This window comes from Heterocephalus glaber, unplaced genomic scaffold (assembly GCF_053883595.1).
Source record: "Heterocephalus glaber isolate CG9 unplaced genomic scaffold, H.glaber_assembly_v1.0 deba00001593, whole genome shotgun sequence".
Taxonomy (NCBI): domain Eukaryota; kingdom Metazoa; phylum Chordata; class Mammalia; order Rodentia; family Bathyergidae; genus Heterocephalus; species Heterocephalus glaber.
Genome location: NW_028258368.1, coordinates 4,423,750 through 4,441,860, shown reverse-complemented (window position 1 = coordinate 4,441,860; position 18,111 = coordinate 4,423,750). Strand labels below are relative to the sequence as shown.

General features: G+C 41.7%; 1 protein-coding gene across 6 annotated transcripts in view; it reads left to right on the top strand.

The window, feature by feature from the left end:
• Positions 1 to 18,111, top strand: part of Esr1 (estrogen receptor 1) — a 426,367-nt gene that overhangs the window by 121,788 nt on the left and 286,468 nt on the right. For 4 of the 6 annotated variants that reach the window (XM_021237950.2, XM_021237951.2, XM_087193444.1 and 1 more), the window contains exon 2: positions 7,855 to 8,385. In XM_021237950.2, coding sequence (XP_021093609.1) covers positions 7,925 to 8,385 — 461 coding nt within the window. In that variant the 5' untranslated portion in view covers positions 7,855 to 7,924. Of the gene's footprint in view, positions 1 to 5,722; positions 5,890 to 7,854; positions 8,386 to 18,111 lie in introns of those variants that run through there. The other 2 variants (XM_013076725.3, XM_021237952.2) reach the window with 2 other exon arrangements.

The following is an 18,111-nucleotide window of genomic DNA, read 5'->3' as shown; positions in this document are numbered from 1 at the left end:
TTGGTATTTTGTTATGGCATCTTGGGCCAAGGCGGTGGCCAACACTTAGAGAGGATCCTGGTAAATACAGGTAATCAATATTTTTTGAATGAATTGAATGAATGAGTTATACAATGGCATGCTTATAAACATGTTTCTCCCTCAACATGGTATGAAGACAGTGGAGGAGGGTGGGAGAGGGGAGAAGCTCTTGCTAGCCTGGGGTTCTGGGTGCTTTGAGGGAATGGCAGCAGCCATGGCTGTAAGAAAGTAGAAAGGCCTGAAAAGATTCAAAACTCAGGAATCTCTCGCTCTTTTAAAAAAAATCATTCGCTTAGGGTTGGCTCTGAAATTGTGGATAGTTTTTGGTAGATTATATGGTGTGTGTGTGTGTGTGTGTGTGTGTGTGTGTAAAAGTTCTCCTTAACATTAGATATGACTATCTGAATCCAAGTGTATTTAGTCACAATCTGAATATTACTCTCTACAAACAAGTAATACCCTAAGCTGGCAATGAAATTCTTCAAGTAAACAACAGATAAAGGAAGGAAGAGGGACATAGTGTAACAATAATTGGAATAATTGGAATTTTTGCATCACTCATGGCACTTATAGTGAAAGTACTTTTTAAACTGTCTTCTATCACAGACAATATAGGCAAATGATATAAAAAATTTTAAAAATATATTTTCTAAGAAAATGTAAGATGAATGCTACTTAATGCTATTAAGCTGGAAAATTAAATCTGAATCCCACATTGATTCATAATAAAGAGTAGCTGTTCTGCTTGGCAACTATGAATTCAAATTATCTGCAAGTACTGAGTAGGAAGACAAAAAATGGCATCTGAGGCCATAGATCTTTAAGAGTAAGGGTCCTTGGCATATCCAGTCTGGTTTACAAATCATGCCGTTTTTCTTTGGAGGGGTAGTGGGTAACAAAAGGCTGCTTAGAAACATGGGAAAGAACACTGATTCTATTTGGCTTGTTAACATGTATCCTTGCAGGCTTAGGTAACATGTGATCATGTTAAAAGCCTGTTACACTTAAAAAGGTCCATGAATAATAGAGTATTAGTAAAATTCTGTGACAAGGAGGGACCTCATCCCAGGAGAAGGCTGTGACTGAGAAGAGGGCAGCTTGGTACTTTGACGCCAAGCGCAGCCACAAGCTCACCACCTGGCTGGTTGTGCCATTGGTTGGAAATGGGTCATATATGTTCCATTTCCTAAGGGATCACCTGAGCCAGATGGAAAAATAAATCAATGGTAACAGAAATCAGAATAGTGCTTGCTTGTAGAGGTTAGGCATTGACTAACATGGATGTCGAAGAATTTCTTGCAGCAATGGAAATACTCCATGGTTTGCTTGGCATGGCAGTTGTACAGGCATATCCATTCATCTGAATTCATCAGACTGTGTAGGTAAGATACCTGCATTCCACTGTATGCAAATTTTACCTCAAAAAGCACAAATCCAAAGTTAGGTAAAAAAAAAACAATCTAGGAGCTAATAAAAAACACTGAAATGATCAAACTATCTTTACAATGAATAGATAAAAGGAAAGGCAAGTCTTCTACTTCAAAGGAAAATGGATGATGTCAAACACATGTTAAAAAAACAAGCTCCCACATAGAACATTTATAGACAATATAGCAAAAATATTCACCATCTCTGGCCATTAGAGAAATGAAAGTTAAAACAATGCTGAGATTCCATTTTACTCCAGAAAGAATGGCTATCATCAAGTAATTAATAATAACAAATGCTGGTGAGGCTGTGGGGCCAAAGGAACCCTTCTACAGTGTGTTGGTGGGAACGTAAATGAATACACCCACAATGGAAATCAGTATGCAGATTCCTCAAAAAACTAAAACTAGAAATTCCATTTGGTCCAGCTGTTCTCCTTCTAGGTATCTTCCAGAAAGTGTTGAAGACATCATACTGCAGTGACATCTGCCTACCCATGTTTGTAGCCATGTTTGTAGCATCTTTGGAAGTGGCTTTATGTCCATCAATAGATGAATGGATAAAGAGAATGTGGTATTTATACATAGTGGAGTACTACTCTGCCATAAGAAGGATGAATTTGAATCATTGGTAGGAAAATGGATTGATCTTGAGATCGCAATGTTCAGTGAAATAAACCAGATACACAACCTTAATTATCACATGGTTTCTCTTATATGTGAAACCCAAAGTATAAATAATTTAAAGAGCAAAATGAAAGATATGTAATAGGAAACAGAGTGATAGATCTTTTGTAAATGGCAAGGGGACCTAGCTATGGAGGGAAGGCAGAGTGAGATGAAAGGAAAGAGAAGTGAAAAGAATTAAGATGTGTTAGGTACTGGTGCTAGTTTCCCACAATGAATGCAATTGTTGTGTATTGCAAACATATAGATATAAAAGTTTAGAAAAAAATTAAAAACCAGTGTGGCTATCAGTTGCAACAGAACTAAACCTCTCTCAAAGTGAAGGAACCGTATCTGGTGATATAGCTATCATGAGGTATTTCCACCTTTATTTTTTTCTGTGTAGCTGTTGGAGGAATAATGTTTTTGTAAATGTAAAAGGCTTTTATGGAGATAGGGAAGAAGTTAATGTTTGGTCACAGTATTATCTGCTTAAGAACTGAAAATAAATACAGAGCTGTCTGGTGAATCATGCTGCCAAGGACTGCAGGCTTAGGCCTCGAGGTTGTACCAATTTAAAATTTGACTTTATTCCCTGGTTCACTGGGAAGATACAAAGATAACTGTCTAGCAGGGATAGTTTTGAATGTAGCAGGACATCACATGGAAAGTTGGCTTTGGAAATGGTTATCTAGACAGGCGGGATATTTTTTTGTTCTTTGAATTATCTACATGAATAAGTTAGCTAGTATTTCATGACCTAACAGTGATCAGGCACTGTTCTTAGGCACAGAAATCCCAAAGTGTCTCCAGCCAGACTTTTTCCTTAAGGGGCAGTGGCAGTGTAGGATGTGGGATAAATAACTTCTAATTCAAGGGGGAATGTGATGAATGCATGAGAATTACCATTAGGGCTCAGAGGAAAGGAATTCTCCTGCATCAAGGATGTAGTGGCATGGGATGGGGCTTAAAAAAAGTGGTGGTGGGCCTGGGATTTAGCTCAGTGCCACAATGCCTGCCTCGCAAGTGCAAGGCCATAAATTCAATCCCCGGTACTGGAAAAAAAAAGGAGGTGCTTTCCTTTGATTAGCTAGGAAAGTGGGGTTCTGGACAGAAAAAAAGGAAAGCTTTGGAGTTCTCAGAATATTGAGTTTTCATTTAGTGAAAGCAAAGGCTCCACTTTGGAAGCACTAGGCTAGGAAGGATGGCTATGGAAAAGAGGGAGGCCTGAACAACTGGGGAAGCTGCATCTGGGTTAAAGATGGGTCTAGATCATGATCAACGCATCCTGAAGCCATGGAAAGCCAGGAAAATAAATAGGGAGCAGGCTCTGGAAAGAAGCAGAGGGAAGAGGCAGAGAGGGCCTTAGGAGGCTGGTAGAAGGCCTGAGGCCCTGAGAATCGGCAACAGACATGCAATGGAAAGGGATTGCGAAGCTAGAGGATGCTCAGGAACTTCTTGATCAGTTATGGAAGGCAGGGGAAAGTCAGCTCCTCAAAGAAAGGGGTGAAATTTTAATCTGGGAAACCAGAGAGATAATAAAGCTCAGTGTAAAGGGAAATGGGGGGGTGGGTGGCGCACCATGATAGAGGAGAGAGAAGGAGGACCTGAAGTTGAACAAACCAACAGGGCCCAGGAGATGGCTAGAAAAGTGGGTCTGGAGACACAGTGGGCAGTAGAGCTGGAGGAGCAGGCCTCGCCTTCCTTCATCCAGAACACCAGGAAGTCACAGCCTGTGAGACTATGGTGCCCAAGGTGAGAGTCAAGAGGGAAGACAGAGGGCTGTGCCTCAGCGTGACGCTGTTTCCAGGAGCACCAGAAGAAAATCTGCGTTGTGTACTGGGGTTTCCCACCATTGCCAAGCCTGGAGCATGAAGCTGGGCAAAAAGGATTTGAAAGCAATTGCTGGAATGCACGCGGTCTAGAAAGCTGTCTTTATGGGCAGGAGTGATTGCAAGTCTTTGACACTGAAGAGGGAAAGTCAGGCCTAAAGAACATGGTGAGATTTTAATCAGAGATTTTAATTTCTCACAGTCAAGGTCTCTGAGAAGATAGGTGTTTTATCCTTTCTATGTTAAAGGTGAACATTTCCAGGTGCCTTATCCTTCTTCTCTCTCCTTATCTCTTCTTTCCCCTCTTTCTTCCCTCCCCCTTCCTTTCTTCTCCTCTCTTTGCCTCCTTCCTTGTTTATCTTGTTTTATTTTGGACTGGTTTAGTGCATGAGTGTCCTTTGTTGACATATAGGAAGAGCTACTGTCACCAAGATTCACCATTGTCACCAACAAAATATAACAATCTTTCCCCCTCCCTCTCTTCCTCTCTCCTTCCTCTCTTCCTCTCTCCTTCCCTCCCTCCCTTCTTTCCTTCATTTATTCTTTCCTTCCTTCCTCCCTCCCTCCCTCCCTCCCTCTCTCTCTCTCTCTCTCTTTCTTTCTTTCTTTTCTTTCTGCAGTGCCAGGGATTGGAACCCAGGGCCTCCCACATGTTAGGCAAATACTCTATGACTGAGTTATAACCCAGTCCTCAGTATTTATTTATATTCAATATTTATTATCATTGCTGATTGTGATGGGAGCCCTTATGTGTTCCAATAGTGCATTATCTTGAGTCTTTCAAAGCACAAAAATGTATATTTGCATTATGACATCATTAACATTTTTTCTAACTTTCTACTTCTTTCTGGTACTGGCTTCAAAAGTCACCCATAAATCTCTTGGTAACTGCATAGGGTGCTAGAGCCAGAGATGGGCCACTCCTGGTATTGTTAGAATCATTTAATACCCAAGGCGGTGACTAATGTCTGGCAACAAAGGCTTCTCTAGGCATCTTGTGTCCTGGCACCTTAGAAGCACCTTATCACTGTGTGTTATTCCATAGTCAGAAGAAAAGTTGAGGCCCAGGTGTGGATCTATGTGGGCACCATCAAACATGACAGACCTCTCCTCATCGTCAGTTTGAAATAAAAGTAATCATCTTTGTCTTATCTTTATACACTAAGATTTAAATAATGTATTTTCCCACATGTTTACAGAAAGCAGTCAATGAGCTATTGGTGGAAAGGTCTGTGGGTTTGGTTCGCAAGGTGGAGGAGTATCACATTTTTAACTGGAAACATATCCCTGGAATGCCAAAACATTTGTTCCAAAGTCTGATTTCCTTGTGCCACTAGAGGCACGGCAATGGCAATTGTGTGTCTCTTCAATTTTGGGGGCTAGGGCCAGCAAGACATTTGATCCTAGTGCATCTCAGAAGGCTTTTCTTGTTAAATTATATTTTTTAGGAAAAACCACCCAGCACATTTTGTAAACTTACTTTCCATACACTTTTGGCTGGCATTCTACTTTTGCGGTAAACCTATGACTTACAGCCAGGCTGCTTCCCCCTCTGTCTAGGATGGGGACAGAGAGCACGGGGCACTCTTCCAGCTGGTTTCCACAGGTAGGGAGCACGGAGGCTGGAGTGTCTTTCCCCGGTGGTGCTTACTCTAGCCGCCACACTGCAAGTCGCTCTTCTCTCCCACTGCCATTCATCCAGCTCCCTGCAGCAGCAGCCCAGCTGCTGCGTCTGCCGGGAGGGGCTGCCAAGTGCCCTGCCTACTGGCTGCTTCCTGAGTCCTGCCATTCCACATACAAACACATCCACACGCGCTCCGCCTGGATCACACACTGAGCCACTCGAACATGCGAATGCATTCCTTCCTTCCTTCTCACTGTCTCAGACTTTGACTTCTACAAGCCCATGGAACATTTCTGGAACACGCTCTTGATCCAGCAGGGTAGGATTGTTTTGATTTCTCTCTCTGTAGCTTGAGCATTTTGAGAAAGCAACTCTTACCTTCCTGGCCAGTGTCTGATTCTAGCGGGGAGATGAGGATGTGCTGTTTTCCATGAGGGGAATATGTGTGTCTCTCCTGTGTCCTTTTTCTTTCGGGACTTGTAGGATTCTTTGTACCATTTACATATAATTTGGCAGGCTCAGATTTTTAAAGAGCCTTATGAAGTGCTTTGCATGTGTTTTAAAAAGGCATTTGAAAATTGAAAGTGTGATTTATGGAAACTAAATCATCTGTAAAAATATTGCTCTGGAAAGTAATGGTTGCTGGCCATGAAGAGGAATATCTGCAATTCACCTAATGTGTTTTTAACCCTTTCTTTGCTTTTGGTCCATAGTTATTGATGCTAAACTCAATTTTGGCTTTATATTAAATCAGTTCATCTGCATATCATCCAGAAATGGTCTGTTTTTTAAAGAATGAGATGAAACATATACTCATTATAAATATTTTAAAATATTAGTGTTGGTAGCTGCAACCTTGGCATTTATGTATGCCTTGAACATCTGGTCAGGTAGTCTGGGTGCTTGGGATAGCAATTAAAGTATTATTAATGGTGGTATCAGAGGCTTTTAGGCTGGAGCAAAGGAACTTTATTAAAAATGATAGACTATGGAAGATTTGGGTTATGACACACTTAACAAACCTTTCATCTCATTAATTAAAATCACTATTGGCTTTTAATTACATTGAGTTCAAAACTTTTCTCTATTTCTTTTTCACTCGGATATTTGATTCTGCATATCCTACCCCAAGTTCACCCAGAAGGTCCAACTGGAGAACTAAAGAACTGAACTACCGAAATGCATTTGAAAATTTCCTAGTTACACCGCGTAACATACTTTCCCAAGTTTTGGTTAAAGACCTGAGGTTATGCATAAAAAGGTTGCATTTCATCTTCACTTTCCTAAAGTTTTCCTCACATAACCTGTGGAAGGCATGAACACCCATGTGCGCGTAACCAAAGGTTTTTCTGAATCATCATTCACATGAGAATTTCTAAAGGAGCAAGTACAGAACTGTGGTCCAACGTAAACAGAAAAGTCAGGCTGGGAGAATCTCAGAAGGCTGTGACTGTAAGGGACCACTTTGGTAGCCCTTTGCAGACGAAGAAATCAAAGTCTGGCAGCATTTTACTGCTTGCAAAATGTATCTCAATATATGGATCTCTTGAGCCCCCCCCCCGACCCCCCCCCCGACCCCGCGCCCAGGATGCCTCTGTCAGTTCCTGCAGCTGCTAAATATAGCTGTCTGTGGCTGGCTGCGTGTGCAACCGCACACCCCATTCTATCTGCCCTATCTCAGTCACAGACCAGTCCTCCCCAGGGTCATTCTATGTACACATCCACACTTCTAGACAAGGAGAGTGAATCAAGCAGAAAGAGATAAACAGAGATAGACTGAAGCCTGGCATGGGCACATGAGGCAGCAACCTTAGAAAGAGCCTGCTCCTGGCTCAGTCTTCCGCGTTTGTTTAAAAGCCGGTTCACCCCGGCCCACCTTCGTTGACCCTCTTGCGCCCCTGCCTCCCTGCAGTGAAATTCAGCCTCCACCAGGCAGCGAGGACAAGTTAAGTTCAGGGAAGCGGCTCTTTGGGGCTGTTCCAAAATCAGGGGTGCCAGGAGTGATGTTTAAACCAATGTCAGTGCGGAGCAGCAGTCCCTGGCCTGCTTCCAGCACCTTTGTGATGCATATGAGCAGGGGAGACCAGTGCTTAAAGTCGGAGACCCGGGAACCCTGGAGTTGGCGGAGCGCACCCGCGCCAGGGCGGCACTTGTTGGAGTTTGGCCACCGGGCTCCACCAGACAGACCGCTTGGGCCCGGGGCAGGGCCAGGCTAGCGCCGGAGCGCGCGTCGCGGGGGGACTCGCCACGCCGCCTCTCACCGCGGGCTGTGCTCTTTTTCCAGGTGGCCCGTCGGCTGCAGAGCGCTCCGCTGAGCGCCGGGACGGTTTGTGCCTCGCCGCCAGACACTGACCATGACCATGACCCTCCACACCAAAGCCTCCGGCATGGCCTTGCTGCACCAGATCCAGGCGGGCGAGCTGGAGCCCCTAAACCGCCCGCAGCTCAAGATGCCCCTGGAGGAGTCTCAGGGCGAGGTGTTCCTGGACGGTGGCAAGCCCACGGTCTTCAACTACCCCGAGGGCACAGCGTACGAGTTCAACGCCGCCGCCGCCGCCGCCGCCTCTGCGCCGGTCTACGGCCAGTCGGGCCTCGCCTACGGCCCCGGGTCCGAGGCGGCCGCGGCTTTCGGCGCCAACAGCCTGGGCGGCTTCCCGCCGCTCAACAGCGTGTCCCCGAGCCCGCTGATGCTCTTGCACCCGCCGCCGCAGCTCTCGCCCTTCCTGCACCCGCACGGCCAGCAGGTCCCCTTTTACCTGGAGAACGAGCCGAGCGGCTACGCGGTGCGCGAGGCCGGCGCCCCGGCCTTCTACAGGTACCGCGCCCCCGAGGTGGCCGCGCCCGGCCGGGGACGGGGAGGGAGCGGGCGAGGGCGCGGGCCGCGGCGCCCGAGATTTGTGCGGCCCGCGTTCTCTCCATTGGCGGCCCAGAGAAATGGCTCTCCACCCCCTCCCGTGTGCAGGAGGCGGACCGAGAGGCTACCTCATTGAGCAAGTGTCGGAAAACCTCGCGGAGCAGCAGTTATTTGTTGGGGGAACGCACCCTGAAGCAAGTAGAACCCCAGGCGCTTTGGGTTATAGAGAAGGCCTTACTTTGCTACTTAAGGCAGGAGTCCGTTGGGGTTAGCGCGAGTTCAGGAGTGTTTTATTTATTATTTTAATAATTTTGTTTTAATATGCTGGAGAAATTTTCCTTTCACCTAGAGTTTTGGACTGGAATTGTGCAAGCTATGATGGTGATGATTCTTTCAGGGAAAGCAGTCCCTATCGTCCACCCTCTCCCTCCTCCCCACCCCACCTTCCTTGGCGGGCTGTGCGTTGAATTGCACTGCTTAGAAGAGCCATACAGGAGTTAAATGCGTCTCCACAAGTTTCTGATTTTTCACTTGAGTTTCTGGTAGAGTCGCTGTTGAAGTAGAGTGCTGGCCTGTACCTTCCGAAGTTGGAATGCACAGGTGTGCCCTGTGTTTGAAGCATGCCACATCGAAGCACCAGTGCTTGGAAGACATCTCCCGCAGGCTGAGTTCCATCTCTGGCCCAGGGGCACAGGAGCGTGTGGTGTGGAGGGGCCAGGGTCAGCTGGGCCCGGCTCACAATCTCTGGAAGAAGCTCGGGCAGTCCAGGACACAGGGAACTCTTGAGACTTAAGTGGCCATTGTTTTGTGTCCTTATTTCGGTTTTCTTCTTGTTGAGATCATTCCTTTTGCCTCCCTCTTTCCTCTTTCCCTCTGAGAGCTTCCCTGTCCCCTGCTGGGCCTGCAGAGGGCTTAGGTGGGCGGTTCTGGTAAACGCAGGTGTCCCAGGAAGGAGCCTGCTGCTACAGGCATAGCGGGGTGGGTTCCCAGCTCCCCTGCTTCAGAGGGCCCACAGGGAGCTAAATTAGGCACTTCCCCACTGTACACTGGCATAGGCGTCTGGAGCTGCCTCCTGCTTTCGCCACATCCTCTGCACTGAGAGCCATGGGCCGTTTTCTGCTCAGTGTTGTATTTCCAGAGGTATTTATAGCAGTTGAAACAGGACTAAGGTGCAGGTTGGCTCCAGGATCCTGAAAGGCAGGCTCTTGGGGTGTCCAAACACACATCTTCAGCCCCCTTTCGGGACTTTAGAGTATCCCACAGCCCACAGGTCCAGGATATTTTATTACTTAAAAGATAAACAGTGAACAAAACTTTACTAAGTTGGCATAATCAAATGAATTTCACTTGTTTTAATTCAGGGTTAAACTGAATAGAGGGGAAAAAATTCTTCTGTTCACTTCTTTTCATCTAGGAGAACAAATTATAGCCATTAAGTGTGATTCACACAACATGTAAAACTTGATATGAAGGAAGGCATTGGTAGGATGTGAATTCCATAACCTTATGGTGGACTCCTGAAACCATTTTCTCTTCCATTTAATTTTCAGTTCTTTTATTGCAAATTAATGCCACTGAATTTCAATGAACACTAATGAGACTGCTCCTTGGAGGATTATTTACTGCCTTAGTAATAATTATGAAGTGAGCATGGTCAAATAAGGAGGGGATCACATTTTATTCAAAACTCTTCATCAACCCAGTGGCAAATAGTATCACTATAATATCCCCCATTTTAAACTTTTGCAATTAAATGATATTTGAATATTTTTAGAATAATAAAAAATGACATAAACTTTAAAAACTAAAGTAAGAAAACTCACATAAGTGGACTTTTGCATGGAAATTCAGTTTTAGAATTTTTTTTTTCCTGTCTGGTTTATTTCTTATCACAGCCTGGTCTTTGGTTTGAATTCTACCTCTTCTTTAAGAGGGAGGAAGGGATACATCTATGCAAGTGTTTCAGATGGACAAATGCTATTTAATAATTTTTCTTCTCAGTTTTCCTGTTTGAATAACTGGATAAAAAAGATAACAATTGATCAGGCTCTTTAAAAAACCTTTATTTCTCTCAAATAGTTCTCAAAAGTAGTGGGGCTCAAAGCGATGTTTTCAAGCTGCTTATCATAACCTAGAAGATCAAGAAATCAATTTAGTGAGTCCAGAACATTTTTTTTTAAAAGAAGAGAAGAATATGGTAGAAAATATGAGAGTGCATGATACTTAGTAAGGGTAATTTTGGTTCCTGAAAATTTCTTTTAATTTTGTGTGCTTGTGCGGATTGTGACGTAAGATGTATTTCTTACTGTGCATTGAGGTTAAAAAAAAAAGTTTGAGAGATACAGGTCTAAAATGTTGTGTTCAGTAGAAAATACAAAACGCCAGCAAGTGTCTGTGGTTTTATCTACATAAAGCAAAAAGCTAATTTGATCATCTCAATTTTCCCCTTAAACATTAGGCTTGTGTCTTTAGGTCAGTCATACAAAGCTTTTTGATTCCTGAATTTTATGTTTTCCCTTTGTGGAAGAGTGCTATCATGTGAATTTTTCTCATGAATGCCCCACTGCAGTGTTCAGAGAATTGTGTGAGGTTCATATTATTTAGCATTAAGATGTTATGGCTATTTTCTTCTTTTGACCATAATATGCAACCATATTTGTGTATGAAAAAAGTAAGAGATAAAATTGTTCAGGGCGTATGATAATGTAGGAAAGATTGCCATATATCCCAACAAATTGTTACTAAGAGATAATGAGTTTGTTATTAGGCAAGCTGTGATTTTGCAAGATTTTTCTTACCTAAAACTTCATGATGGAGGCAACTGAGAGTTATTTTATTCTGGGTTCCTTTCTAGGGATTAATTTAGAGGTTCTGAATTAAACTAAAGTCGAAACAGTTATATTGACCAAATTTTAAAAATTCAAAGTAACTATTAAATGCTGCATGCTTATTTTAATTTTATCACTCAGCGTTTCTAGAGGCTGAACATTGATTACTTCTCAAAAAAAAGAAAAACCTCAACACACAAGGATATAAACCTTCTAAATCAGTCAACGCTTTGGTAATTTGTGTGCTAGCTATCTGCATATTTTGGACAACTAGTTTGTCCATGGTGATCATTTAGAGCTATTTCTCAACTTTGAACAGAGGATCCTTTCCAGGCAGAGATTTGAGTGGCTAATGTTCAAGTTTCCAATAATTCTTTCCTTGTACTTGAATGATATTAAAGCCTGTTTTCTTCTGTTCTAACTTTTTTCACCCATTTAAATTGTAACTGATTACTTGACACTGTGCTGGTTTAAGAATAGTCCAAAGAGCCACAGATTGCCTGGGGAACGAGTATATGTTCAGATGAAAACGGAATTACATCTCCAGTCTCTAGTCCATTTTCACCTTCTCCATGTGGCTTGTACCTGTTTGGTAGAAAGCTTCTGAAGGATAATTGCCACTTATTCTAATCTTTCTCACACTCTGTTAATTTGGATCCCGGCTATAATTATTTGTTCTTTACTTTTGTGAATATATTTAAGCTCTGACGCTTTACAATTTGAGAAAAGTCAGGTTGATGATTTTGGTTTCTTATACTTTTAAGGATGTGAAAAACAGGAGCAAGAAATTGCTAATGGCAACAAGAATAGCAGTGAAAACTATAAAAGATGTCAAACTTCCTATTAATAATAAGAAAATAATTTTGTCAAATGAGATTGTATATGTGAAAGTAGTATGCAAGCTATATAAACATTAGATATTTTTATTACTTTATCCATGCACTAATATTTGTTTTGGTGCTTTTGTGGGCTAAAAAGCAGGAAGAAAGAGCAATTTAAGTGGCCAGGACTTAATGTTGTGGATATAAAATGATGATAATGTAAATCTTTCTCTGTGGAAGCCATATTTTGGTAACATCTTTATCACCATTTGTTTGCAACCTGGTTTGTCATAAAGAACATTTATAAAAATTTAAAAATGTCAACAGTCTGACAGATAATGTGAAAATGATCTTACATAAAATGATACATGAATCAGTTATATTTCTCTCAACTATATACTCAGTACAAAATTAATACATCTCACACCTCCCTGTGACTTCAATATTATTTTTAGTGTAACTTTAGAAGATCCCAGTTCAGAGAGCAGCATGCCGTGTGCGTTCTTTTCTAGGAGACTGAATGGAGAGGAGCAGGTTAGTCTTAATGCTTTGCTTATCTGAGAAAGAAGACACAGAGTATCTACGCTTGTTTAGAACCAAATGCATACTGCTGGGAAAGATGCTATCTAAATCCAGATACACAGCCACTTGCACACCAACTAACCAAAGTGAAAGCATAAGGGATTTCATAGAAAGGAGGCAGTTCATCCAAGTCATGGAGTGGTTTTACTTTATATTTTCAACTCGGCCAGTGAATTGATGGATGATGTAATTTTTTTAAAAATAAAAACATTTCTGTATTGTTCCCTTCTCTATCCCTAAAACACCTTCACCCTGTGTTCTGAAATCAGAGGGCCTATGTGGGCTGGAGGTCCAGGTTAGCACTTTTATGATATTCTTAATCTCATGGGGGAAGAAATCATAATTGCTGAGTTGTATGCCTTGGAGAATATTATTAGGAATTATGAGGAAAGTTTTATGTGACTCCAACAATGTTTTAGATTATGTGCATTTTTAAACACATGAAGGATAGAGAGAGAACTATTTTGATCCCAGTAGAGAAAATTTTGTGTAGTTTAATAAAGTAATAATTATAAGGGGCTTGGTTAAATAAAAAAATGTGGTATGGCTACCACTGCTACATGATGTTGCAACATGGTGGTGGCAATCCAGGATTGGTTGACGATGCTGATAACGTAATCATGGCAGCCCTCAGGTGTTGAGCTCATTTGGGTTGGTAGTATTTCTGGATGTGTGTTTTTATAGCCTAGAAATGTTTATACAGACACAAAATCCTTTGAATATATTTTCTTCATTTTTGTGTAGTTAAGTTTAATAGTTTGAAAATTTCAATTAGGTTATTGGTAATAATATTAATATCATAAGTCTACTGTGTACCTATAACTGCTACAAAGGAAATTAAAACAAACAAACCAAAAAACTTCAAACACCTGGATTTGTTTGTTTGTTTCTCTTCTAAACTGTTTAGAGGGACAAATTGTGTCACTAGTTTGTTCCTATAACATTTTCTGCTTGAATTGAATATGTCATCTATAAGAAGATAATTGACTTCCTTGTCCTATAATTGTCTACTTTCTGGAGGTTTTATGACTGATACTTGGTAAAACTGCAGAAGTTCATTTAAAATTAATGAAGTTAGTTAAGAAATGTTGAGGACTAGATTTATTCATTCAAATGAGCCCTCAAACATCTCAGATGGGTTGCTTTTGAGAATTTCCCAATGTTGCCAACCTCAAGAGTGGCAAAAGGCCACTAGCTGTTACCTTCAGCTCAGAATCTATGAAACTGTCAGCCTAACTGATCCTCTTTGGTTCCATTCTAGTCCTGCATTTCTGGCTCTGGGCTCAATCTCCCTGTTTCCAAGCCTTGGCCTACGCAGGGTCCACAGTGGCCAACTTGTGTGTGCTGGTGCTGCATTCTGGGCAGTTTTCTTTGATCCTAGACTCACTGACAGGCTTTGGGTTTCTTCTAAGGACTTGAAAGCTAAAGATAAATGTCCATTTTAGTCTCCTAGACCTAGATGATATTAGAAATAGTTCCTTGTGGGGTCGGAGATGTAGCTCAGTGGTGCCACGCCTGCCTGGCAAGCACAAGGTCCTGAGTTTAATTCCTGGTACAAAAAAAAAAAAAGAGAAAAAAGAAATAGTCACTTGTGAATTGGCATACTGACTCCTTTATCTGTGATCTTTTCATTTTCAGTCCACTCTCATATTTTCTTGTTTCCTTTGCTTTATCTTCTAGCAAATAAAAACTTTAAACTCCCCTTCAACTTTTTCTGGCTCTTTCTTCCCATTAAACCTTTTTTCTTTTCTAGTTTAGCTGTTCCATCTGTGTATTCTCAGATTTTTCCTTCCACCTTTCCTGGTTTATTTCTTTATTGACCTATTCCATTTGTTATTTTAATGAAATTTGAAACAGAGCTCAACAGAGTTTCTACCAACCATGGGAAAGCCAGTAGTGTGAGGACATGCCTTGATAATTCAGAGTGGGATTAACTAGATTAAAAGTTTCAAAAAATGTTTTTTATTATCTAGGAACTTGAAACAAAGTCAGGAAGAAATTTTCACTTAGTAGAATTGCTTGGACAGTTCATTCATTCATTCATTCATTTGGGTTCCTTGTTCCAAATTGAGTAGCTTATTGAAGGCATAGATTATATAAAGTACACCTTTGTGATACCAGCAATAATGGTGTTCCGTGCAATAGCTGGGAAAACTTATGGTCCGAATAGATGAAATTCTAATGCACAAATCTTTTGTGTGTGTATATGCCAGGGAGATATGTAAGGGTGCAGCCTTGGCTGTTACCCTTCTGTGGACAAGGTTTCAGGAGTTCTGGAACCATGAGAATTTGCACAAAACATCCATGCCAACTTTGTTTTCCTACCCAAACAACAAAGTCACTAATTTTGAAAGCAGTTTAAGTGCATCTACGATTCATTGTTCTTGTATCATGAAGGTGTTTTAAGTGGTGTTAGGGAGGCATGAAAATTTTCCAAGTGCAAGAAAGCCATAGCATGTCTAATGGAGATGGGCTCTGGGTAGGGGTGAGTTGTGTGATTGGCTGAGTTCACTGTTACTGTATCAGAAGTTTATATTAAATAAAGTTCTTTGAAACTGAAAGACACATAAAATAAGGTTATATATTGATTGGTTGAAAAAATTGTTGTGACCAGAGATTCTCAGAGACATACCCCATGTTACCCTCAGAGCAATGGTTCAGTATTCACTAATTCCTCATTCATAGGAATTAGCAAACATGACTACCGTGAATAATGAGAATGAACTCTGTAAGGGAATAAATTAAGCATATGTTTGAGGGCCAGGCATCTTATGTTTCTATCATGGCTTGACTTGCCTGGCAGTAATCTCTGGCAAATTACTTAACTTGTGCATCAATTTACTCATCTGAAAAATGACTACCAGAATAGGACACATATCTTTTGACCATTGTAAGGATTAAATGAGTAGATGTCTAGGGCTTAAAACATGCCCAGCATATAACAAGGCATAATTTTATTATGTTATATTATATTGTTACTATATTATTTCTTCTTTAAAAGAGAAATGAGAACTACACATGGAAGGTGAAAAACTGAGTTCTCTGAGTTTACAGCATTGGTAACAACCCTCTGTTTTATTTGCCTTTAGGGAGCCAACTTCAATACTCTTTGTAATTAGAAGTTAAACTTTTTCAACCAAAAAGAAGCAGGAAGCTAGTATTTCCTGAAATGCTTAATATATGCTACATACTGTGCTAGAAAAGAGTAGAGCAACTAATAAACTCCAAGTAAGTAAAAATCAATTAGTTTCTAAAAAGTGAGACATCAAGTATGGTGGGGTGAAGTGATCCCAGAGGGAAAGATTTGAGGTGGAGGTGAGCTGTTTTGGGAAAAGCTTTTGCAAGCAGCAGGCAGTGGAGGGTGTTCCTCTGTGACTTAGAACACATTGTGGGCATCTACGAGGCTGGTTTTCCAACTTTTGCCAAATAGTAGAATCAAGGATGATTGCAGTTCATCCAGATGATTAAAAAACTGAAGACAGGTACAATGATGTATTCCTGTAATCTCAGCTAATAAGAAGCTGAGGCAGAAGAGTTGCAAGTTTGAGGCCAGCCAGGGTTACTTGGTGACCCTGCCTCATTACCCTGTCAAAAAAGAAAGAAAGGAAAAAAAGAAAACCAGTGGGTAGGGTTTCGCTCAGTGATAGAGTGCCCCTGGGTTCCATCCCCAGCACTACAATCAATCAATCAAAACAGAAACCCTATGGAGACTTGGGCCATATTTTAGCAGTTGTGATAATTGCTCTGGGATTTAAACTAGAATAAGGAAAACAAAAACAGCAAACAAAACATCTCCTTGGAGCTTTTCTTGTAATGCATTGATTTATGTTTCCCAGCAGGTCTCTGTCCCTGTGTTCCATCTTACTGCCACTGTAGCACAGTTCTCAATATGGGGAGATGGGAGCAGGAGAGTCCCGGTATGTCCCTGGGTTTTGCTTCAGTCCAACCTTGAGAAGCAGAGTTCAAATCAAGTCTGCCTGATTCCTAATTCTTCCCTTCATTTGGGCCTCTTGGGTATTTGAAGAAGAGGGCACGGGGAGTGCTAAGGACAAAGATGGCAGCAGCATTCCTTTCTACTCATCTTTCCAAAATAAGACCCAAAGTAGATAGTTGCAGTTGCTGTTGATACAAAGAATGTAGATTGAAGAATAGGAGGATGCTGACTTTTGCCCCAGGATATGAAGATGAAATTAGGGAATAATCTGAACCACTGATACAAACATGCACCAATGCCTATTACCTTGACTAATTAGATTTTTGTTAAGTGTTAAGATGAAGATGATAAGGCTCGTGTGACCTCCTCCACTCCAGTAGAGTTCTGTTTTCAGAGAGTTGCCACAACATCACGTTGTTAGTGGTAGGATATAACCTTGAGCATTGTTTATGCAGCTATAAAATTCTAAATTACAGTACAATTGGTTGATTGCACAACATTTCCAGTTGAATGTTTGGAAAGTTTTCTGTTAAGTTGGAATCTTTGGACAAGTGGAGGAGGACTCAGTTACAACTCTTCTGATGGACTCCCTTCTGTTGTGACGTATTTGTAGAATTCTTAATGCAATTAGAATGTGTGCTATTTGTAATGCTCCCTCTTCCAGTTTTCTGTTTTGGAAGGCCACTTTATTGGTGCTTTATTGATGAGAGAGAAGGTTGACACCACGCCTCTGGCACATTCTGCTTAGGCTCCATCCCCACAATGAACAGTCCTCAAGCCTGCTCTTTATCTCCCATGACTCTGCTCAGAATAAGCAGCGAAAAGCAAGCCTTTGAAATGGTAGAAACATGTCTAAAGGGTTAGAAGTGAGCCTAAGTCTCCTCCAACACTCACAGATTCTAAGTCTTGAACAATGAGGGGCCAGCAACCCACTGGTCCAGATTCTCTGGTTCTTTGTTCTTTGTTTTTTGATGCGCAGTAATTAGGGCTGATGAAACCAAAGCTTCTTAATAATGAATCCAGCCCTCTTCTAAGAAGCCTGGATTTGACAGAAGGAAATCCTCAAAGCACCTACACACCTCATCTGGTCTCAGCTGTCTGGTCACCTGCCCTCGGTGCTTTCTCACTGGTCAGCATACACATGTGCTTTATGCTCTGGCATCCAAACCCTTGCAGTTTGAAGCCACTTGGTCACCTACTGTTACTCCAAGAAGCATTGTGTTCAAAGCCAGTTTTGGATGGCACTTTGCAACTTCTGCTCTTTACAGTCATCCCTGTCTGTAGCACGTGACTCTCATCTCTGCTAGACTCATTCTCCTCAGAAGTCAAAGCTCAGCTCAAATGCTCCCTCTACCAGGTGAGTTTTCTTCCTGATCACTTTCAGTGTATATTGTGCGCATGTTACCTTTATTCCGGTCACCATCCAATTCCTTTCATTTTGTTTAAAAATAAATTCACCACCCTGATTGGTTTAATAGGTTGCATTAATGTTATACATTAATTTAGTTGATTTTAAAAATTC